The sequence below is a fragment of the Peromyscus maniculatus genome, chromosome 8 (assembly GCF_049852395.1).
Source record: "Peromyscus maniculatus bairdii isolate BWxNUB_F1_BW_parent chromosome 8, HU_Pman_BW_mat_3.1, whole genome shotgun sequence".
In the NCBI taxonomy this organism is placed as follows: domain Eukaryota; kingdom Metazoa; phylum Chordata; class Mammalia; order Rodentia; family Cricetidae; genus Peromyscus; species Peromyscus maniculatus.
Window position 1 is genome coordinate 37124961 of NC_134859.1, and position 24781 is coordinate 37149741.

At 50.3% G+C, this 24781-nt stretch overlaps 1 protein-coding gene across 2 annotated transcripts in view; it reads left to right on the forward strand.

Annotated features, from left to right (window-relative positions):
- The window catches only part of Fstl4 (follistatin like 4), a 423065-nt gene that overhangs the window by 288306 nt on the left and 109978 nt on the right, over window positions 1–24781 (forward strand). For both annotated transcript variants that reach the window (XM_006991320.4, XM_076578356.1), the window contains 2 exons: window positions 7959–8152; window positions 12480–12603. In XM_006991320.4, the coding sequence (XP_006991382.1) occupies window positions 7959–8152; window positions 12480–12603 (318 nt within the window). The remainder of the gene's footprint in view (window positions 1–7958; window positions 8153–12479; window positions 12604–24781) is intronic.

Sequence of the window (24781 nt, forward strand, 5' to 3'; positions counted from 1 at the left end):
CCAGATCAAAGACGCTCTATTCCAACGCGTGTGGCCCGTGTGGTTATTGAAGCTGTGGTCTATATGCCGCTCGGGAAAAGTCATCTCTAACCCCAGTGGCTCCTGGAACGTAGCCCACCAGTCCTTCACCCTCTCTGCTACTTACATCCCTCCCTGCTGTGACAAAATACCTGAGAAGAAGTGACTTAAGGGAGAAAAGAGTTTATTTTGGTCACAGTTTGAGGGTACAGCCCACCTTGGCAAGAACATGAGTTATCCTATTACCTACTGTCCCCCAATCAGTAGGGGAGGAGACAGGAAGTCAGCTATAAACCCAAGGCTCACTTCCTCCACTGAGGCACCATCTCTTGAAGGTTCCACACCTTTTCCAAACAGCGCTGACAACTGGGAATCAATCGGTCAAATCTGTGACGCTATGGAGGGCAGTTCGCTTTCAGGCTACACCCCCTCCCTGTAGCACTCACCATCCAGTTCCCTGAAGGAAAAGTTACTATGGTAATGATGTTAGGCAGTCTGGTCCTGTGTCTTCTCAAAGGACAGTGGGAAAGGTTGCCTGAGTCCAGGCCTGACCAGTGAGTGCAAGACAGACAAAAGGAGCTGTGTCCAGCTGGAACCCATCAGGGCTGAGGTCTTCATAGCAACCTTAGGGTTCCCCAAAGCCACTGCACCCTCACATTCTGCCTGGGAATAAAGCTCTTCCCAGGCCCAGAGAGCCTCTTGGCTCCTTTTCTGCCTATTTACTGGAGAGCCCAGGGAAGGGAAGGGGCCTTTCCTAATGCTATTCATAGCTGGACTTCCTTAAAGAACCACCCTGGATAGAAGAGAGAAGACATTTTCATCTGCTTCCTCTCCCAGGCTCTTTTCAGGGAGCCACCTTGTGCCCACCAGAAGAGATCCTTCTATATAACCTGGTGTCCACGCTCCCTGTGGCTGCCCACCCTGGCCCCACTCCCAGGAGGGCCACGCTGGAGTTCACTCTGTAGAGCCAGCTGTGTGTCCCCTGGGTGAGGTAAGGCCCATAGACCCTGGCAATCTCAGGAAAGCTTGACTGTCCATGGGCAAAGCCGAATGCCCACACTCAGGAGTTAGCCCCCTGCACCCACATTGGACTCAGGGAGCTGGTGTGATAGAGGACCGGTCCCACCACCTTCAGGCTTCCACCCTTCCCCCTGCTTAGGACACTATCCAAGCCCCTCTGCCTCCCTTCTCTGCAGAGGAGGAGGAGGCACTGTAAAGTTAACAGCTGGTTATACCTAAGTCGGCCAAGGGCTGGGCTCGCACCTGCAAATCAGGCCAGGAGGGAACCAGTGGAGTGCCTGCTAGTTAGCAGAGAGTGTGTAAGTATGAATGGAGGGTTGGGGGAGGGCAATAAGGGGGAAGTGGGCAAAGTCTGGCGGAGAAGGAGGTGGGAGAGGGCTCATCAAAGGCCCTCAGTGAGGAAGGAGGAAGCAACAAGACCCATGCACGAGCACACACACACACACACACACACACACACACACACACACACACACACACACACACACTCACCATTTCCGCGCAGACACTCTCAGAGTGTGGGCTTCTCCATGCCTGTCTGTCTCCCCCATGCTGTTCCTCCCCTTGACCCTCTGGAGTCCTCCAACCCCACCCACAGCCAAGAATGGCACTTCACCTGGCAGAGAATGAAGACAGTCCCTTTGAGGCACAGTCTGGCAGAGGCCGAGCGACGGGTGGAATATTCACAGTTCCTCCCCTGCTTCCCTTAGCTTTGCAGTAGCAAGTGCCCCTTTGATGGACACTTAATTCTGGAGGCCACTCCTGCTTCCTATCTCCCTCTGCTCACAATATTAAATGCGGCTAAGTCTGCACATTCCTGCTGCGATCATCTCCCTCCACGTGGAGGGAGCAAGGCCAGAATGGGAACATTTTAGAATCTTCAAAGAGGGACAATTATTGAGGGAGCCAGATTAATGAGGTGTCATGACAACTTAGCCAGATCTGCAGCTGACCTTTCTCACGGAGAACAGGCTTGATAAACGCAGTTCATTACCAAGTTCTGACAGAAAAATAGGAACACACTCTGGGCTCCTCGGTGCACCGATCAATATTGTATCTGTCAAAGAAAGCGTGGTCTAGACGCAGGAGGGTCCTGGGACTAACTGGACAGCCTCTGCTGTGTGGGGGACCCTAGACCAGCCAGAAAGTGGCTTGGGAGCTTTCTGACAGCCAATCAGTCAGAGAGGTCCCAGAGTGGGAACAGCCCTGGAGTAGAGGAATGGAGGGAAAAAAATCCAAGATGACTTCCTCATTCCATGGGACTACATGTATAGAGTTGTCAGCTACTTCAGTGAAGGAGACAAAAATGAATGAGCTCCATCTCTCCTCTGGGGGCAACCCGCCAGTGTCATCAAAAGGATACCTCAGGCCACATGGCCACATGCACTAGCAAAGTCCTTTCACAGTTCCTGTTTTGACACCATGCTGTAAGATGTTAAGGTGCCTAGGGCCCCCCACCCCATCAAGCTTAGGTGGTCCTCAGGCTCCCTTAGGCAGTGCTCATTAGTGATGTTGGTGTTGGTTGTATTAGCTGCTTTTCTCATTGCTGAGACAAAACTGACTTAAGAACAAAATGATTGGGGCCCACAGTTTGAAGGGTACAGCTTGTCATGGTGGGGAAGGCATGGGGACAGGAGCATGAGGCACCAGTCACATCACATCCATATTGCAGAGAGACATGGATGCTGGTACTCAGCTGGCTTCCTCCTTTTTTCCTTTTTATTTAGGCCCCAGGACATGGGACCATGCTGCCCATATTCAGAGGGCTACCTCTTTGGAAACTCCCTCACATACATCCTCATAAGTGTCTCTCCTAAGTGATCCTAAATTCTGTCATTTTGACAGTGGAGATGAAACATCCCACAGGCCAAGTTCAGCAGCCTGTAACATTTATGTTCTGAATTTCCCTTGCCCCAGGCTGGCCCAAGAAGCCTTGAAAATGGACTAGAGATGGGTGTGTTGTGAGTACCCAAGCCTCTGCCACACACCCTCCAGGAACCTTCTCCTTCCAGGAGCCAAGTGTGCTGAAGCCCAGACTAACGCTGGACCCTGCTCTGGTCCAGGGATGTCACATGCCCTCCCTTCCTGGAACCCTAGGCAGAGGCTGCCTTAGCCTCCAGCCAGCTGGGTTGACATCAGCTGCACACACTAAATGAATATAGATGATTGGTTGTATTCATCTCGTTCTGTTTTGGTTTGTTGCCTTTTGAGTAGTGTCTCTCACTCTATCCCTGGTTGGCCAGAAACTGTATAACTCAGGCTGGCCTCAAACTTGGGGTGATCCTCCTGCTTCTGACTCCTGAGTGTTGTGATTACCACCCCTGGCTTGATTTTATTTATTCGTCCACGTGGTTATCTGCTTATCTCTTCAATTGGCACATCATTCTTTTATCATGCGGAAGTCAGGGGACAACTTCATGGAGTCACTTGTCTTTTTCCACCTTTACACAGGTTCCAGGGATGGAACTTAGGTCGGTATACAATAAACTAAATGGTCTGAACCGGAAACAGGATTTGGAGCCTCGGGTAGACAGGTCTGGCAGATGCAAAAGTGTGCATTGTCCTGTGTAGCTGGGCCACTCCTGTCTATCTCCATGAAAGGGGACAGCATGAAGTGTACACTAAACCTAGGTCACAGTGAACTCTCCTGGGAAGACAGACATCTGGGGTCAAGCCTGGATTAGGGAGGAAAGCTCACCCTGAGACTGAACTGGAAGACTGGCAGATAGCATGGAATGGTGGCACGGAGCCACCAGAAGGCATTTGTGGAAGCATCAAGTGTGTCCCCAGGAGGAGAGGCTAGACCACAGACTCTAAAGTGATGGACTCCATTGGTGCCTAAATCCCTATACCTAGGTGGCTTTCTCTGCTGTGTCCTCAGATCTTCCCAGTGTGGGGGGTGAGGGGACAGGATAGAAGAGTTCAGTGACTCTAGACAGGTGACCTAATGATTTGAGTTTCGGTGGAGTTCCCCACGCCACTCATTGGAAGCATGGCTGCTCTGGTGATGAAGAGAGATCAAAGACTCCCTGCCAGAGACTGGGGGTGTAACTCAGTAGTAGAATACGTACTTGCCTAGTGCTCGCAAGGCCCTGCTGGGTTCAGTCCCCAGCAATGCAGAGGCCGGACAGGGGTGATGCCCAGGAAAGGAAAAAAGAACAGGAGATGGGAACATCGGGTTTCTGTGTCTGGATCCCTGCCCTAGCTCCCACACTAGCCTATGGCCTCTCTGTGCTTCTGAGATGGACCAACCACCCTCCCCTGCCTTGATGTTGTCCACAGGCCTATGAGTGACTCTCTAGCTCCACTGACTCCAGGTGCTCTGGGTGTGCCCTGCACACCTTGCTGTTCCCTCAGGCCCCTTCTGTAGCTCACACTGTCCTCACACTGCAGGTCTGAGCCTCTGCACAGCTTCCCCCGCCCCCCTTACCTGATCTCCTACTCCTTAAGACACTCTTAAAAGCTTAGCACGCAAATGGATGGAACTAGAAAAAATCATCCTGAGTGAGGTAACCCAAACCCAGAAAGACAGTTATGGTATGTACTCACTCATTGGTGGATTCTAGATATAAAATGAACAATCAGACCACAACCCATAGAACCATAGAGGCTATATATATAGCATGGAGGTCCCTAGGACGACTGTGACATATAATAAATTTCAGTTTTACTCAATTATTGAAAAAAAATAGCCAAATGAATGGAAACACATGAACTATGAACCAAAGACTGAGGGGCTCCCAGCTGGATCAGGCCCTCTGAATAGGTGAGACAGTTGATTGGCTTGATCAGTTTGGGAGGCATCCAGGCAGTGGGACCAAGTCCTGTGCTCATTCCATGAGTTGGCTGTTTGAAACCAGGAACTTATGCAGGGACACTTGGCTCAGTCTGGGAGGAAGGGACTCGACCTCCCTGGACTGAGTCTACCAAATCGATCACAGTCCTCGAGGGAGGACTTGTCCTGGAGGAGGTGGGAATGGAGGATGGGCTGGGGGTAAGGGGAGGGTGTGGGAGGGGGGAGAATAGGGGAACCCATGGCTGATATGTAGAACTGAATGGTATTGTAAAATAAAAAATATATATCACAAAAAAAAAAAAAAAAAAAAAAAAGCTTAGCACGCACACATAGAATGTCAATACATACTGCTACACAGCTGGGAGCAGTATGGCTGGCCAACATAGGACACTGATCCTGGAGACTTGGGGCACTCAACGGGGCTCCCAGCTTGGCTTTTAGACACACAACAGAAGCCTCTGGGTGCTCAGAAAAAAAAAAATTTTTTTTGAGACAGGGTCTCAGATAACCCAGGCTAGCCTCAAACTTGCCATGTAGCTGAGGATGGCCTTGAACTTCTGATCCTCCAGCCTTCACCTAGGAAGTTCCAGGGTAACAGGCATGTATCACCACTCCCAGTTTTATGCAGTGCTGGGAACTGAACCCAAGGCTCCTTGCATACTAAGCAAGCACTCTGAAAATTAAGTCGTATCCCCAGCCTGAAGCATCGCAAGATTCAGCAGGAGAGCAAAGCCTGAGATGTTACCACAGCCCCCTAGTTCCACCTCGTCAGAACCACCTCGTGGTCAGCTGCCCATGTTGGAGAGTGTCTAGCTATAGACCCTTGGTACGGGGCAGCAGGCAGCTCCGAGAAGCTCTGAGAAGGTTGGGGGACCAGGAAGCCTAAGACCTCACGACCCATCTGACCTGCCTACTCTAACCTCCAGGGGCCCCTGCTGCTGTCACAGGTTTGCAGGATGGTCACCTCTGACTAGCATGTCTGAAGGAGGCCTTCTGCTGACACTGCTCTAGTCACTGTGGACACCAGCTTCCCATCATCTGGTGCAGGTGCCTGTCCCCGGAAAACCTGACAGTCCCTCCAGTTTGTGCACAGCCTCCACATGGACATGTCTGCCCGCACCCACCCAGCAGCTAAACAGCTACCCCTCCATTCCCGCTCGGTTCCCTTATTTCTGCTCCATTTCCAGCACAGATTTCACCCTCTGGTAAGGGGTGATGGGCTAGACTCAGGCAAGACCATCCTGCTCTTTCCCCAAAATAGCTTTTTGAGAAGAAAACTCCAGCCACCAGACACATTCTTCCCAGCCATATTGGCTCCGTCATGAGACCAGGCCATGGAGGTGATGCTCAGTACTCCACAGCCATGTAGGTTTAAAAACGGGGTATGTCTATGGGTCCCAGGGACTCTCGAGAATGGGTCACCTACCAGGCAAGAGAAGGATGTGAGCAGGTCTGGGGATGGGAGAGGACCCTCCTGTCAGAGCATGGCGACTCCCAGGGAGCAAATAGATTTGATTATATTGAACACAGCAATTGATTTTTTTTTCTTCTAAATAAACACACAAAGGAAATAGTAACAGGCATTTGTTTCTGACGAGAATCAATTGACCCCAAATTGGAAGAAAATATAGAAACACAAATAAGTGCAAGAAAAAGTGTTTCAGCCACCTGGGCTTCTCCAATGAGAGAAGGATGGCAGGAGAGAGAAACAGCTCGTCACCCCTTTCCCACTGAGGAGCTGCTGTGGATCTGTGCTCTCTCCATCACGGTTCCAACAACTGAAAGTGGGAGAGTGGCTACCAATCACTGAGTGTTGGTTCAGAGTAAAGATATGGGTGACGATGTTAATTAACCCTCATAATATCCCTATGTAGGATGCACTATTATCCCATTTCTCAGATGAAATCACTGAGGCCCCTTATCCCAGGTTACTCAACCTGGAAGCAGCAGAGCTTGGACTCACAAACCTAGTGGTCCCCAAACTCAAGCCTGTTCACTATCTGGTCCTGAGAGGTTAACCTGGCACTTTCAACTGATGTTAAAATTCGGGAGGGGGGGGGCTGGGCAGTGGTGGCACACACCTTTAATCCCAGCACTCCGGAGGCAGAGGCAGGCGGATCTCTGTGAGTTCGACACCAGCCTGGTCTACAGAGTAGGTTCCAGGATAGCCAGGACTGCTTCAGAGAAACTCTTGTCTCAAAAAACCAAATTATTATTATTATTATTATTATTATTATTATTATTATTATTATTATTCAGGGAAGAGGCCCTGACTCCAGACAGTCTATCCCCAGCACCCACTGATCTTCCATTTAGAATGGAGGATGGAGAGCCCACACCAGCACTCACCAGATTCAACAAGGCCAGGCTCAGGCAGTGTTTGGTGTCCCCAGGGGGAGGTGGAACTCAGGGCTGGAGGAACACGGCTCAGTGACATCCCTGCAGCCCCGGCTTACTGGCTCACACCATGTGTGGTGGCCCCGTCACCGGCAAGATAAACTATGTCACGTCGCAGTGCATCACAGGCCTCATTTGCCAAAGCCCCATGCTACGCTATGCGTTCAGCAAGCGCGCCCCTGATAAAAGGCCTAAGAGTAATGGGCTGTGCGCTCTGGCTTAATCTCCTAAAGCTTCCTTTTGTTTCTTGGTCATGGACTTGTGTACACATGTTTGTTTTCAAATAACCCAGCTCTGGGAGTGTACCTAATTACCTTAAGCAGGGATTATTAGCCCTGTTAACTAAAACTCCCTAATCTATGAGGCCAAGGATTCAAAAGCAGCCTTTAAGATAGGATTAAGACAAAAGGCAAACTGTGACGGAATAAAATTGGGGCTGGCTTTCCTCGCACTGTGGGACAACAGTTGCCAGTTCCGCTAGAAGAATTTCCCCCATCCCATCTGACTCACATAGGCACCCACTTAAATATCAGTAGGCTGGATGGGGGGGAGGCAGATGGACAAGCAAGCCCCCTCCATGACAGTGGCACTGTTTACATTTCCTGTTTACGCTGGAAATATCCCAGCAACTGCTTATGAATGAGAAGGATGAATGGATTGACGGGTGGAACATTCTCTCAAGACTACAGGGTACGTGTGACGTCACAGCCCCGTCTTCTCTTTCCAGGTGACATGTGCAGCATGGCTGGCTATGCTCGTCTCAAAAACGTCCTTCTGGCACTCCAGAGCCGCAGACAGCCGCTCCAGCAGGGAACCAAGAGGCAGAACCTCGCCTCCCAGAAGCGCCTCTTGGTGGAGTCACTGTTTAAGGAGTTGGATACTGACGGCAACGGGCACCTCAGCAGCTTGGAGCTGGCTCAGGTGGGTATGGCATTCAGGAGGGCCTGAGGAGAGATCCCGTGCGGCACAGCACCTGTGGTGAAGAAACATTCCTGGGCAGAGACAGTTGTTTGTGACTGTCTCTGTCACGGGTTGCCAGGGGACCCCCTCTCCTATCCTTCCCAGGATTCACAGCTTGTCAGCTCCTCTGAGAATGTCTTACACACAAAATTCTGCCCATGTCTCCCTGCCACCTGCCACCCCGGCCCATGTTTACAAACCGGTTTTGATGCTTCCTCAGCTCGCAGGCAAAGCCTCCCTCGGAGGGGCTGCCCACTGGTGTTTTCTTCAGAAAGCCAGCCTTGGACACCTGTCACTTTCCGCAGCGGAAATGTCAAAGGGGAGCAGCAGTTGTTACGGTGAGTGTCTCTGGCACTCCAACCTGGGCGTCCCCAAGGCCTCTGCCCAGTGGCAGTGATGCACTTTGGCATCCAAATACCAATGGCCCAACCCGCCAGCTGTTTTTCTTGTGGGGAGCCCTGTGTCCACCCCTCCATGGCGCTCACCTGAGAGTGTCTGTACAGCCTAGCCAGGTTTGCCTCTTCTCCAAAGGCTGTGGGTTAGAAGGTATCACTCTAACTTTAAGGAGGTTCTACGTCACAAAAGAAGCAAGAAAGAGCAATTTCACTGCCTGGGGCCACTGTCACCGCCACTGCCAGGGAGAGGTCTGGAGGGTTCTGGTGGCAGGAAGACAGGCATGGGACAGAAGGGCTGTGTTGTTCTAGTCCAGCCAAAGTAGATATGAGCAAGGAAATGGGTGCAGCTTTTCCAAATGAGTGGTCCATGGAAACCACTCCGCCCCGGGGACCTCAGAGTGCTCACCCAGAGGAGAGGTGACAGGGATGCAGTCTCACCTTTGATGCCAACTTAGGGGACTCTTAACCATGGCACACGGACCTCGGCTAAAGGACAGCCTGGAGGCTGGGGCAGTGGCTCAGCAGGTAAGGCATCTGCTCTGTGAGTGTTCAGACCAGAGTTTGGATGCCCAAGAAGCCTTGTAAAAGCCAGGCGGGTGTGGCGTCAACCTGTAAACCCAGTATAAAAGAAACAAAGACAGCAGCCCAGAGCAAGCGCTGGCTTCAGTGAGAGGACATGCTCTAATGGCGTTGAGAGTAGTCCAAAAAGGTTTCTGTGGGCGCATGCCTGTGCAGCACTCACGTGCAATCATGCAGATGCACACATGCTCAGCAACAAGAACCAAGCTGATGGCCAGATCTTTGAGCAGGCCCTTTGCCCGTGGTGGCTAAAAACCACCGTTTTGCTTTTATGGAGTGACAGCCGCTAAGAATGCAAGCTTCACATCCACGCAGCCTGCAGTCAAGGTCTGCTGCCAGCACTCACGAGCTAGTGAGTCTCAGGAGGTACCTCACTCCCAGGCCACCATTCCTCAGCCGTGAACCTCGCAGGGTCATCACGAGAGTTAATGGTGCTGAGACAGGAAGACACGTGACATGTTTAAGCATTGTACTTGGCACATGGGATGTTCCCAGTGGGCAGCAGCGTCATCATCATCATTGACCTCATTGTGCCCCCTTCATCCTTCAGCATCCTCTGGTGCAGGGTCGGGACCCCTACTGTCCCACTGCACAGACGTTTGTAGAGGAGGAACCTGAGGCTCTAGGGAATCAAGTCACCAGTGACTCTGTGCCACTCACCACACAAACCCAGGCGTCCTAGGAAGCCTGCTACCCACAGATGCCATGGTGTCATCGTGCCCGTATATGGCTACTCTGTCAGTGATATTCAGCCCTCAGCTCTGGCTGAACCCCAAGGAGCAGAACGGGGAGCCCTCCTATGACGAGAATGACTCTGGGAAAGCCCAGAAGTCTGGTTGATTATGACTATCTGCAGGAACACACCCCACCTGTCATTCCTCATACTGCAGGCTGAGCAGGATGCACGGGGCAAGTGACATCAGATTGCCCTGGGCAGACGCAGCTGTGAGCACCTGGCACCCACGTGACTCCCAACAGACCTTCTTGGGTTCATTGCTCTAACCTGGCAGAGACGTGGCCAGAGGCACCTGATGCCATTAACAAGCATGGTAATTGGACTATGATTTCCTCTTTAAATTTTAATATGTTTAAAGTCCATCTCATAAATCCGCCAAGCAGAGCCCAGCTAATATGGGCCTTGCCTTGACACTGAGTCAAAGGCGCCGGAGGGAAGAACTCGTCGGTCCTATGAAAAGTTAATCAATTTCCGATGTAGAAATAGACAAAGGGAAATTTCCATCTTTGGAAGATTGATCTGAGGCGTCACGGTTGATCTCCTTTTTATCGAACACGCTCACTTGCTGGGTGAAGGGTCATTTTTTTTTTTAACATTATCACATTAAATTGCCTTTAATATAGCAGACCAAGCCTGGAATGTTAAACAAAGAGAAAGATGCCTCTGCCTCCACCCCCCAAAATAAAATAAAACCATTTCCTCTCACTCGATTTCCTTTGCAGCACCTCCCTTGCCCAGCCTGTGGCTCTCAGCACTCAGCCAAGCGAGGAGGGTGTGTGGACTTTCTACCCATACGACCTTCAGTGTGTGGCTGGTTGTGATGGGGGCAGGGTTCTGCGTCTTGTGGGTTAAACCATAACCACAGAGGACTCCACAAGAGTCCACCAATAGCTCCTAAATCAGAATCCTGACTCGAGGGTGATATTTGTGGCCCTGGAAGAACATGGAAGGCAGGGTAGGCTCAGGTCTTCCTGTGGTTGGAACATAAATGCCCCCACAGGCTCAGCGTGTCTGAACACAGTCCCCAGCTGGTGGTGGTGTTTGGGGAGGTCATGGGACCTTTAGGAGACAGAGCCTTGCTGGAGGAATGCATCAGGGGCCGGTGGGGGGGGGGGGGAGACTTGAGGTTTAAAAGCCTGGTTCCCACCTCGCAGGTACCCTGTGTTTCCTGAGCAGAGATGTAATCTGACAGCCAGCGTCCTGCTTGCCAGCCTTCCCTGCCACTGGCACGGCTTCCAGGACTCCAGGACTCGGTGGCACTCTGTCCCCGGTTGCCTTTGCCGGGATGTTTTTGTCACAGCAACAAAAATGCTACTGAGGCAGATCTGGTCAGCAGCTGCTTTCTGGGCATGCGCTGTGGCAAGCAAACTCTCTTAACAGTGGTGAGGGCTGGTGCGTGATTGAGGGGTACAGTGATAAAATATGGCATTTCTTTTCTCGTCACTGTAATATAATACCTACCAAGAAGCTACTTGCAGAGAGGTGCTTCCTTCTGGCTTACAGTTTGAGGGGATGCAGTCTATTGTGGTGAGAAAATATGGTGACAAGCGTATGAGGTGGCTGCTGGCCACCCTGTGTCATCCATCAGGAAGATAAGTGCCAGTGTTCGTCAGGTTTTACAATCCCCACCCCCTTAATTCAGTCTGGGTCCCCAGCCCAGGTATAGGGCGGGTCTTCCCTCCTCACATAAACCTCTCTGGTATCTTCCAGATCATTCCAACTCCAGTCAGACTGACAATGAAAATTAACCCTCACACACAGTAGCCTGGGATCCCACCCTGAGGTCAGCTGTTAGCTGGCTTCCTGTATCAAGCCTTTCTCTAGTCTGTTCCCCCATTAACAGCACAAGTGACAGACAAGTGACCCCAAAGGTTCTTCCTCACTTAGATCCCCTGGCTCTGCCTGCAAGTCATGGAGACCACGGCCCCGAGGCCCTGGCACTTCCTTTTCCGAACCTCATTTTCCTTATCTATAAAATGAAGGATTCAAGTCAGACAAGACCAGAGATCTCTGGATACTCCCCAGTGCCGCAGCCTGCATGGCTTTGGGATTGCCCTGAGCAGGGAAATGAGGGAATGAAGAAAGGACAGACATACAGACACACATGAAACTGGGGTGGGTCATTCGCTCCCATGGAGACGCACCAGCCACAGCCAAGAAAACTAGTGTATTTCATACATCTGAATTGAGAAGGCAAGTCCATTATATACAGCTGAACCAGGAAGTGGGTTTCACTCATCCAGATGGGGGGTTTCTGGAGGGAAGAAGTTCAAGCTGCAGCCATCCAGGAGGAGGAGGCTGTGGTGTGCACACATGGTCAACATCTGCACATGGACACAGGGGAAGCCCAACTTAGAAAAGGCCTTGCCATTCCCATGGGTCTGGGGCATCGGGGTCCTCGATGGGACCATGGTCATGTCAACAGCACACATTTATTCACGGTTCTACCATTCCCACACCCTAAGGCCTTTCTTTACGCTTCCCTGAGTCTCCACTAGACCCAGTGCATTTTCCAGCAGCAGCATCCGTGATGCTGAGCTCGCTGGTGACTCAGGCTTTGTCTCTTCTCACCTCACAGTATGTGCTAAAGGAACAGGACCTGGACGGTTCCCTGAAGGGATGCTCACCAGGTGATCTCCTGCAATTCGATGACTACAACAGCGACGGCGCCTTGACCCTCGGGGAGTTCTACACGGCCTTCCGTAAGTGAGACCTCTCCACGGTGCTAGGGGAGTGGGCACTGATTTCCTCAGACATTGCCATGCCTTGGTAGTGATGCGGCCTCAGAAGCCTGGACCCCAGGTACATAGGGCATGTGAGCCTGGCTTCAGCAGTCTTCCAGGTGGATTTGGCTTTGATGTGAAAGAAGTCGAGATTGTTCTGTACAAGCCTGAGCTGTAAGAAAGGGGCAAAACCAGATGGGTGGGAGGGAGAGGGCTCGCCAACCCTCTGCCTTCTGAATAACTATGTTGCGCATTGATGGAGGGATTTGGGCTGTAAATACAGCAGAGCTGTAACAACAATTCTCTTGACTGCATATCATGTGATTTTTTTTTTCCTGGAGAGATATGAAGACATGTTTATTTACCTCAGATATGACATCGGTGACAGACCACAGAAATGACTCCGCCCAAGTCCAGCTTAGTGAACCAGAGGAGTTATTGGAGTTACTTTAGAGGAGCCTGGGTGACGCAAAGGGGGCAGTATCGCTGGAAAGCCCACTATAGTGTGGGCAATAGCTCATGGGTTAACGACCTTCAGCAGGACTTGAAGGCAACTCGACTGATGGGAGTCTCTTCTGCCATGCAATTTCCATTACTTAGATAACTTGAAGGAGAGGGGGAATCCTGTGAATCTTGTGCATTTCAGGAGCTTCCTGGCCTTGTTGTGTTTACTTCCTGAGTCATAAGCCTCCCTCATTACTCCAGGAGAGAATGTTTCAATTCAGGGAAAACTGTTCTACAGCACTGAACATGGAGGCAACTGGACTCCACTGGGAGAGCCCTGCTTGGAGGGAGACTCTGAGGGAAGGGCTGGAGGCATGGCTAGGCAGAAGCTGGGTCCAGTAACTGCCCAAGAGCAATGGAGAAAGTCTCTATGCCCAAGAGAGGTATCGGGTTATCTAGAAAAGCCACTGACAGTGAGTACTCCTGTTGGAGTAGAAGTGGGGGGTCTCAACCTCCCTCAAAGAGCAATTCTCAGGAAAAAACTCCTTAGTTAACATGCTGTTATAGCCTCTAGCTATTGCCCAAAGAGGCCCAGGCTTGATCAGAAACATTTCGTAAGGTTAGGCATTGTCATAATCTTGTAACTATCTTAGGGTGGTCTTTTTGTCCCCACCTCAAAGCAGACTTACCAGAACTAAGCAAGTTTTACAGAAGCTAAAATGTACAGGTTTCTAGTTAAGACAGTTTTATCTTTAGCAAACAGGACTTGCTGTCTAAGTGGATATTGGCAGTGGTCACTTCTCAAGGGAGAAGAGCAGATGCACACCTCCTTCAGGAAATGGAAGCGGTGGGCAGGTTTGCAAGAGCAGACATCAGTAGATCAGTGTTAGCTCTGTCGGGCCAACCAACAGTCAGCTGGGTAGCTGGGTAGAGGTGTGCGCATTGAAGAGACAATGAAGAAGACTTTCTCACAGCCCTTCAAGGAGACTCTGTGAGCCAATCAGAACGTTCTCACAGCCTTGGAGCAAACAAGCTTGAACTCTATTGACTCAGAATAGACTTCAGATTCAAACTGGGAAACTGAGTCAGTTGTGGGCTCCCACATAGCTCTGTGGTCTCAGATGGGAGACAGCTTCCTACCCTTGTGTACCTTCCTGTTTCCTAAGTCGGTTTGCTAATCATAATGTTCACTCTTGCTATTTTCCTTTTCTTTTTCATTACCATGCCCTAAGTGGCTCCTGCTTGGGTTCCCTGGTGTGTGCCACACCTGGAGATGACCTGCTTAGAGATTCCATCCAGCTAACTCTGGGTGGGGTTTGCTGACATGAGAGGCAACCTCAGAGAGGTCTACCAGGGCCCGCACTGGAGGAGGGCAGCTAGCGTGCTGGGCCCATGCTAGAGACCAGAAGAACATGCTTTGCCCTAAAGAGGGGAATCCCATTTATATTCAAGGGTACTCTGGTCTGCTTAGAGCAGGTAGTGTGTGAACCCAGTGACGTGCTTGTGGGCGTTCAAGCTCCAGGCAACCGATGGTAGGTGGTGGCCTTGGGGAGGCAGTACAAGCTTCTGAAGACACTGAACATCCTAAGCCACAGAATTTAGAATCTCTCCTCCTAGCACTCATCAGGGATTTCATCTTCGCAGAAGGTGTCCCTGCAGTGTAGTGACACCACTTTGAGCTCTGGTTACTCCCAAGAGGCAGTTCTTCTGTCTTGTTGGCTAAAGGAGTTTTGTGGCAAGTAGAAGATATACTTGAAAGACATAAAGGAGAGAAGCAAGTGATGTTCCTCTGCAGAAATTGCCTGTGTTCCTGTGTGGTTCTGTGGGGAAAGAGAAGGCTTTCCAGTTCACAGCATCTTTGGTGTCCAGGGTTACCAGCCAACTGCTACTGCAAGGCTTTGTTTGACGTACTATGATTATGTTTGGTCTCTAGCATCCTCATCCTTGCCAACTAGTAAAACCTGTATCTGCTGATACTAGTTCATGATAAAGTGTGAGTGACTTGTAAGCTTGTCCTGTTGCTAGAAATACCCATTTGGAGCATCAAGAGGTTATTTGCAAAAACAAATCTTGAAATTTTAAAATGTTTAGGGAGTTGACTATTAAATGGTCAGGAACTTTGTAAGTACATAGCTGAGCAGTCAGAAGCTCTAAATTCACAGTAGTGGAAATCTTACCACCTCCAATATCTACAATCACATAAAGGCTACACAAAAGGGGGAAGAGTAGCTATTTATTATTATTATTATTATTATTATTATTATTATTATTATTCAGAAAGACATGCTAAGTGTTGACCTGAATAGAGACCCTCCCTGTTGACTCCAGTTCATCAGTAGTCTCTCCATCCACTTCCCTTAATAACACTAGTCCCACAGAACTCAGATGGACTAGGGAAGCAGAGTCAGGAGGGACGACAGCCAGACTTGTTCTCCAAGTCAGGAAGTGGCATGTTTTCCGGGAACAGATCTCATGCGTGCTGCCTAAACTCCAACTCCTCTGCAGAGAACTCTATATCACCTTGAAGACACACCTGTGGCATGTAGGGAGGGAGTGTCTAGATTGGGTTAGTTGAGATGGGAAGACCCACCACTAGATGTAGTCAGAACCAATCCGTGGGCTGGGGTCCTAGATGGCTTGAAAATGGGAAGGCAAGCTAGGCACCGGAACTGATCTCTCTCTGCTTCCCGACTGTGGGTACAATATAACCAGCTGCCTCACATTCCTACTGCATGACTTCCCCACCACGATGGCCTGTATCCTCTCAAACTGTGAGCCAAAACCAACCTGAAGTTGCTGTTGTCAGGCAGCTGGTCATAGGAGTCAGTAAAGTAATTAATACAGCTATGTACCACCACTCATGTGGCCAGCGATGGCACACCCTCGATCCTGGGGATGGATCTGGAGCCAAACAGCAAGCTCTTGGTTTTGCTCCTGAGGAAATGCAAGCATCTCTACTGCCCCTGAAGATAGACAGATGGTTTCTTAAATGTCGATAGTAACAAGAGTGAAGGTCGATATAAACAAGAGCCCCTGTAGGAAAGGGGCACACTGTCCCTTCAGCTTCAGACATAGCTCTCAGGCAGGGCACCCTGATGTCGGCTCCTACCATTCCTAGATTATTATTTGAAAAGCCTTATAATCATCATTTTTTGAAGCAAATTAGATTCCGCGGTTGCCTTGGACTTGTTTCGAACCAGGCAGCCAAACCATTCATCACAGCCCAACCCGAATAATAGATATGCAATAAAATGTAAACTTGCAGCCATTGAGAAAGCCACAAAATGAGTTAACCCGGCTATAAAGACCTGACATGCTGCGGCTCTGAGCATCCAGGGATCAATGGCTTTTCAAAGTTATAGGAACTGCATGCTAATTCCCAGAGCTGTAGTGATAGATGTTTGGCTCGGTGAGCTTTAAATGAGTAATTGAAATGAGACATACCGGCATAACGGACTCCCTAGAAAGCGATGGGCATTCAAGAAATCTCACTAAAAGCCAGCTCTATCTTACACATCTCAGCAACAATATTTTAGATTTAATTTTAACAGCTGGAGTTGATGGGCTGACAGAAGCTGAGAATTTGGATTTTCACTTGGGCTACAGGGTAGGGTAGAAGATACAGGGGGACTCCAGCCCGACAGCCTTCTAAAGCAAACTCTATCACTCGACCGGAGATGATGGGCCTGAGCTAGGGGTGATGATACACACCTTTAATTCCAGCACTTGGAAGGCAAACGTGGATGGATCTCTATGAGTTCTGGGCCATCTGGGGCTACGTAGTGACCTCTCCCCAAAACAAACAAACAAAGATGATGTGTCTGGGTGTTTGCCCTGCAGAAATTACATGTCTCAATGAGTTTGTAGTGGGGATGGAGAGGGAGGCTTCCTCAGAAGCTCACCTTGTGGCACAGCTGTGCTGGCCCTTCTTTGAGCTGGTTTGCAGAACTCAGCCTGTTAAAAGCTAGGCACATGCCAGGCGGTGGTGGCACATGCTTTTAATCCCAGCACTCAGGAGGCAGAAGCAGGCGGATCTCTGTGAATTCGAGGCCAGCCTTGACTACAGAGTGAGTTCCAGAGCTACACAGAGAAACCCTGTCTGGGGGGAAAAAAAAAAAAAAAAAAAAAAAAAACTAGACAAGGAGTTCCATGGCTAGTAGCCGCCTTGCTGAATTGGTTCATGATGAGGTTGCATCTCACTCCTGGCTTTAGAAAGTAGGTGAATGCCACACTCTGGGAAGAGTACACAGAACAGGTGTGTTAGCCATAAGAACCAGATCTCTCTGTGTCTGTCTGTCTCTCTGCCTGTCTTTCTCTATGTCTCTGTGTCTCTGTCTGTCTGTCTGTCTGTCTGTCTGTCTCCCTCTCTCTCTCTCTCTCTCTCTCTCTCTCTGTGTGTGTGTGTGTGTGTGTGTGTGTGTGTGTGTGTGTGTGTGTAGGTATGTATGTGAATATGCGAATGCAGGATTGTGGATGCCTAAGAACTACCTAGGATATAGTTTCTTGGGCACCATCCACCCTGGTTTTTTAGAGGGTTTCTCACTGGCCTGGCACTCATCAAGTAACCAGGGCTGCCTGGCCAGCAAGGCCCAGGGATCTGCCCATCTCTTCCTCCTCAGTACTAGATTGGGATTACAGTCACGTGCCCCCATGCTGAACTTTAAAAGGGGAAGGGGGAGTCTCAGATCAAACTCGGGTCCCCATGCCGGCAAAGCAAACACTGTACCACCTGGGCCGTCTCCTCCACCCCTGCATCCATCTCTTTCTGACCAGCAGTCAGAGCTAGGCCTCCCATCCCAGTTACCCATCCCACACAGTGACAGGCATGAAAGATGAAGGCCGCCTCCCTGTCTCGCTCCATCTATCAAGTAAACATTGTTTTCAAGTTGCTTTTGACACCCCAGATCAAAGTCAGGCCTCGGAACTAAAGGCGCAGTGTCCTCTCTGTGTGTGTCCTCCACCTCCCTCCCCCCCTCCAGCACAGCCACCTGTCCCTGCTGTGGCAGAGACCCAGGCTCCAAGGCTACTGGAAAGCCGGATGCAAGCTGGTCCTGACTGTTCATCACAGCCAATTAACTCAAAAGTCGCTCACCTAAAAAAGCTTCTCGATTCTGCATGTTTTTACACTTTTCCAAATGTTCAAGTTGGGATCACAGGGGAAAAAAAACAGGTCACTTAAATGAGGACTATGTTTTTTTCTCCTTAAATTCATTATCAGTTTCTTCTTTTTATAAAGATACTTGTCTGCATAATTAATCCTCCGAGGGCAAGCCCAGCAAATGTGTGGATGGAGGCAGGTTTCGAGCAGCCACGTGGGCTTCACATGGTAACACTCCAGATCACCAAGCATCCCAAGGTGCTGACAGGGTGGGAATCTGACCCAGGCCTCCCTCTGGCACTTGGGAGCTCTGGGCATACAGAAAGGGGAAAGGTGTGTCCAGCTCCTCACTGCCTGAGTCTTGTAGCCAGGGCAACTCGGAAGTAGATGGACCACTCACTGGGTGAAGTTGCACATGTTTTCCACCATCTTTGCTACAAAGTGCAAGGGAGGAACAGTCTGGATGCACACGTCTTATCCCCTGGAACCAATGATGGCTGCCACAGTCCCAGGCTTCCATAGCCACCTCCTCAAACCCAGTGATTACCCGGGGGTGACAGAAGATAGCCACAAGCTGGAGCAAGCTTTCTCAAATGTAGTTGGACTTTCCTTTGTGGGACCACCAGCTGCCCAATGATGACATGGCGACTTCATATTAATTAGGAAAGCTTGGCCTTTAGTTTAGGCTTTTTCCCAGCTAGCTCTTATGACTTAATTAACCTGTTTTTATTACTCTACATCTTGCCACGTGGCTCAGTTACCTCTCCTCTGTACCATATGTCCAATTTGTTCTGTGTCTCGCTGGTGTCTCTTTGAGCCTAGATTCGTCTCCTCTTCCTCTGTCTCCCCAGAAATGCCACCTATCCTCTCCTGCCTAGCTATTGGCCATTCGGCTCTTCATTAAACCGATCAGAAGGTGCCTTGGCAAACACACTTCTTCATAGTGTACAAAAAGATTGTACAATAAGCATCTTTTGGGTCCTATACTCATAGAAGGTGAGTCTGACTGCTGATGAAGGCATACCCTGCCTCATCCTTGCCATTTAGTTCCTAGCAGTGAGGCCAGGCGAGAGGATGGGTTGGTTCAGAGCCAGCACACTACCTCAGGGTCTGTGCATGTCAGTATCATTCATTGTAGCTGGCAATGGGTTCTTACAGTTATAGAGACACCTAGCCTTTAACCTGTGCTAGCACTGTGCACTGAGCCCACTTCTTTGGAGAAAGAAACAAATTCAGTGAAGTTAAGTATCCAACCCGAGGTCACACAGCCAGCAGAATTGGAATTGCCCTTGCACATGATCCCAGAATCTCCTCATGCATTTAAACTTGTGCAGCATTCCCCTTTGCATTCTCCAGGGAGAAGTGTGCTGTCCCCACACTTCAAGGTCATCCCAGTAGTCTCCCCCCACCAAGATGTCTTTCTCAGCTTCTCTTTCACATGGGCCAAGCCCGACACCCCGTCCTCTGGGAGCCCAGAGACAGTCCTCATCTTGTCTCTGCTTTTCTCCCTCCTCCTCCACCTACACACTCCTCCTCTTCCTCCTCTATCCACTTTGAAGTCTCAAAGCCTCTTTCTCATCTCAGTAGTTCGCTTCTAACAACTGCAACTGCATTGTGAGGCCCAGCATTTCCAGCCTTTGTCTGGAACCCAGTCTCCCTTTTTTAAAGATCCCAGCTGGAAACTGTCAATGGCCTCAGTGCAGTGCAATTGAATAGTAGAAAATGAACTAATTACAGGTTGTTATTGAAAATCTATTATATACTAATTGCAAAAAGAAACCTCATTCAAATATGATGCTTTGGTGATTTTTTTAAGCCTTCCTCTTGGAAGGAGAGACAGGGTAGGGTGTCTGGACACCATGCCCATCATCATCCCAAGGGCTGTGGAGCCAACTCTTGTTCATGGGGTCAGACAGCCAAGCCTGACTTTATGCATCATGGAGAAAATAAAAATTCTGCATGGAGCTCTCTGGATATTAGTAAATACTTTAAAATGACTGCAGAGGAGGCAAAAGATTTGGTTACAGAGATATAAATGAGAACAATTGAAATGTCAGCCTTTTACAGGATAGCACCGTATTGCCATCATGAATCTCACTATTTTTTTGCAAAGCTTTTGTGGGAACTTTAATGCACAATTCAGCACTGAAGGTCATATTTCTGATTTCCTAGCTTGCTCCCTTGAAGCATAGTGTTGGGGAGGCTTGGGATGTGCAAGCCTGAGCTATCCAAAGCCAATATCTCAATGATGATCCTTGTATGGCCAAGGTTGCCTTCAAGGCCCCAAGAAAAAGCCCAGAAAGCAAACTTAAAACAACACAGAGTGAGACCCCCCCAGCAGCTGGCTGCCTCCTTGGCCTGCCGTTAGCACCCTGGTGGTCTTGTGGGGGTGGCTGGCAGGAAGCGTGAGGGAGCACACCTGAAAGGCTGTTGTGGTTTAGATGTGGAGTATCCCCCACAGGCTCATGTGTCAACGCTTTGTCCCCAGCTGGTGGCGCTGTTTTGGGAGACTGTAGAACCTAGCACAAGTAGTACTAGATGGAAGAAGGGGGTGGTCTTAAGGTTTATGATTCAGCTCTACTTCCTGTCCTGTCTTCCTGGCCACTCAGACATAAACATAAGCCAGCAGCCTCCCTCACAGTCCTGCTACCATGTGTCCCTTCCTGGATGGACCACACCCCCAAGCCTGAACCCAAGTCAGGGCTTCCCTTCAGCTGCCTCTTGTCAGTGTTTGGCCATAGCAATAAGGTAGACCTCCCAAGGCTGGGCACTTGAAGCATACTTATGAGTCCACCACCTCTGTCTGTCTGTCTGTCGTCTGTCATCTGTCGTCTGTCTTCTGTCTTCTCCTACTACCTCTTTTCAGATGCAGTGACAGTCCCTTGCAAGACCCTATAGCTACCATTAAGAGGGCCCAGTCCGTGGTCTGCACAAGGCATGTGTCCTGGGATGGGGATGAGGCGCAGTGGCCAGAAGAAATCCATGACAGGACACGGTGACTGAGTGAACATCGGTCACACTCAATACCACACCCCAAGAGCAGGGTAACCCTTGGTGAGAGGAGGCTGAAGGGTCATACCCTAGGAGCCAAGACGCTCTGGGTAGGCAGAGAGGGGCATTTGATGCCTACGCTGCTAGTTAAACATGAGGTAAGGGGGGACCTCCAGACCGCCAGATCTGCCTCATCCTAAATTCTTTCATACATCAGTCCCTTCTGATCATGGCTCTCACAGGGCACCCCTCCATCCCTGGAGGCCAAGGTGGCTTCTGACCACCCCAGAACTTTCCTTGGAGCCTCCCTCTGGCCCAAGGTTGAGACAGGGAGGGTGGTAGATGGTTGGGATATTGGCAGAGGCCATAGGACTAAAGAGCATCCACAGAGATAGCCACAGAGCAGACAAGGCTGTGGATAGAGGGGGAAGGGAAGGGAGGGTGAGATTATTATTGTCCCGACCTGTCCTGGTTGGAAAGAAAAGCCAGCTGAGCTGGGGCGGGGGTGGGGAGAGAGAAGCCTGGAGCTTTTCATACGATAGACATTCAGTCTCATAGCGGAAGGAACTCTTTAAAAGATTGAAGGCCATGTTAAGAAATAAATACATATGTAAATATATAAGAAAATGATCAGAGTGATAAGACAGTTTCCAAAGAGAATAGCCATGGTGTCAGCCTGTTCCTCACATAGTACTAACCATGTTAGCTGTCCACCATGACAGGCAAAGAGGTGCCTTCCCCTATGTATAATCTAAGTTAGCTCTCAGTCCAACTAGCCTTCTATCACTCCATGCTGACCTCAGAGGACTCTATTTAAAAGGTGGCCTTAGCTGTCTGTATGACTGGGCATCTGACCTGTCCCACCAAGAGTCTCCCAGAAACTCCCTGGAAACTGTGAGGAAGCCCAAGGCCAGAGGCTGGCAGTGCCCTCTCTAGTAACACGTCTAGACCCAAATCACATCCAATTTCTGTGTGTGCAGGACCTACAAGGTCAGGGGTCATGGTCTCTCTAGAGGTTGGTCTTTCTAGCTATATGTGGTGTTGAGGATATGGAACCACAGCGAGTGAGCAGAAGAACAAACCAATGAGAGATGTTCTCTAGTGCTGGAGAGGCTTGTGTTCTGACTATGTGAGGGAGGCACATACCAAACATCACATACTCTGATTCCAGCCCACACAGACATAAACAGGAAAAGTTCTGGTCTCCTCTTCCCCGACTCCCCCACGAGTCCCACCTAGAATTGAGATGACCAGAGGGCAGCCAGCCAGTCTGGCTACCACCACTAAGGGGCTGAACGCTACTTTTTAGCACAGGACACTTGGAAATGGTTTTCTGTTCCAGGCTACAAAGAGATCCCAGCCCGTCAGCCACAGTCCTGTTGGCTTGGCCTCCTGCTCCTGGTATGGAGCTGCCCCAGGGAAGGTGTGCAGCGGCTGGTATGCTGAGCCTTGGAGAGCAGTCTCAGATGGTGTGGGCATTTCTTCTTCAGAAAGGGGTTTCAGAAGAACAGCTGCTCGTGATTTGTTGGGAAATCACTGCAGCTGGGGATGGACCCAGACCCTCCATTCCCAGTCCGCAGGAGGTGAATGAGTAGGGTGCCTGAAATGTTCTGAGCCACCCCCACGTCCCCTATCTGTATGGCCCCTCTAGGCTCACAGTCTTCCTGAACACTTTGGGAACTTCCTAGGCAGATCTTCCTCCAGCCAGCTACTGCTGACCCTCCCTAGCCACCATAAGCCACACAAAGACCACCACCACCACCCCCAAGAGCCCAAGAAGGCTGGTGGCCACAGAGTTCCGCTCAAAGCCAGGTCATTAATTCCAGATCTTTCCATGACAGAGCATGCAACTGAAGACTTCACACCCTGCCAGGACCCTTTAGGGCCTTCCCTTCCTCCCTCCACATTGTGTGTACAGCAAGCACACTCGGGCTGTTCACGCATACACCACTGTGGAGAGTGGGATCCTGTGCCTTCACCTATTTGCCAAATCCTGAAGCAGCTCCCTCACAGGTGCTTCCAGACACCTGCCACCCCTTCCGGACCACAGCACAGAACTTCCTGGTGAATCTGGGGGCCTCCTGGCTCCACAGGGAAGCTGGAGCCCCAAGGAGCATACTTGTTCAGGTTTCTTCCACTCTCCCTGGAGTTACCAGCTCTATGTACGAAGTCTTCCTCTGAAACGCAAGCTTATAGATAACAATGACTTCTCAGCGCCACCGCCCCCCCCCCCCCCGGGCCCCCGTACTTCCAGAGACTATCTGTTAACCTTGTCCATCTCTAGTATTGGCCCTAACCATCAAAAGGCCACTTCTCTGCCATGGCATTGAAAATGTACCGGTACCTGGCAATAGGTTCAAATGTGGGGAAGTAAGGCCTTGGAGACAAAGGTCATACCCCTGCCTCTGTGTGTGTTCAGAGCACCCATCACTTGGCATCTTTCACTGATACCTTCCTTGGTGGTGGCTGACAACCTAGGAGCTCCCAAGAAGCTTGCACTGAGCCCTGGCCTGGTGGCAGCTGCCATAACCATATTCAGACCTACATTGCTCACACTCAGGACATGGCAAGGGACTTAAGGTTTGAGTTGGCCTATGGCTGGCTCAGACAGAATGAGTGAGAGTGGATTGGACGGACACCAAAGACTTAGAGGTCACATAACTATGCGTCGAGAAAACTCCCGGTGCTGGCCGAGAGCCCTGCCAGCCTCTGGTCCATGTAGTCACTGGGTGAACAGATGGGCCTGGAGTAGGCAGGTTCCATCCCTGTGGGAGATCAGAGTTCCCATGTCTCCTTGCATCACATCATCCAGCACCAGGCACAGAACACACACAAGGTAAAATGGACCCCCATCATCTTGCTAGGTGCTGGTCCCAGGCCTGCCATGGCACAGCCCTGCCCTCCCCGAGGAGACATGAGACCTGAAAATTCTGACATATGAGTGGCAGGCAACAGGTGACCAGAACTTCCTCATGAAGCTCCTGGGTTTGGAAAGGAAGAAAAGTTGTGCAATGTCTCCTAGAGAGGGAGTTGAGAAAGCAGTAGTGGTCACATCCAGAGGGGGTCTTGGCCTCAGCAACAGTCCTGTATTAGTCAGGGTTTTCTAAAGGAACAGAACTGATAGAATGAAAAAAGTACACACACACACACACACACACACACACACACACACACACAGGCTTTATTAGAGTGGCTTACAGGCTGTGGTCCAGGCAGTCCAGCAATGGCTGTCTACTGATGAAAAGGGCAGGAATCTGGTAGTCCACAGGCTGGGTGTCTCCGTAGCCCCATTCTGGTACTGAAATCCCAGGGGATTCCTGGAGAACTGCTGGTCTTCGGTCTGTGCTGGAATGCTGAAGAAGTAGGCTCTAGCCCCAGGGAAGGAATACCTCAGCGAGAGAATAGATGAAACAGCCATGAGAGTAAGGGCAAGCACACAAAAGTGAAGGCTTCCTTCTCCTGTGTCTTTTTACGTGGGCGACCGGAGGTGTGGCCCAGACTTAGGGTGGGTCTCCCCACCTCCTATGATCCAATCAAAAGAATCCCTCACAGGTGTGCTCATCGACTTAGGTTTTAGTTGATTCCAGACGTAGTCAACTTGACAACCAAGACTAGCCCATCACA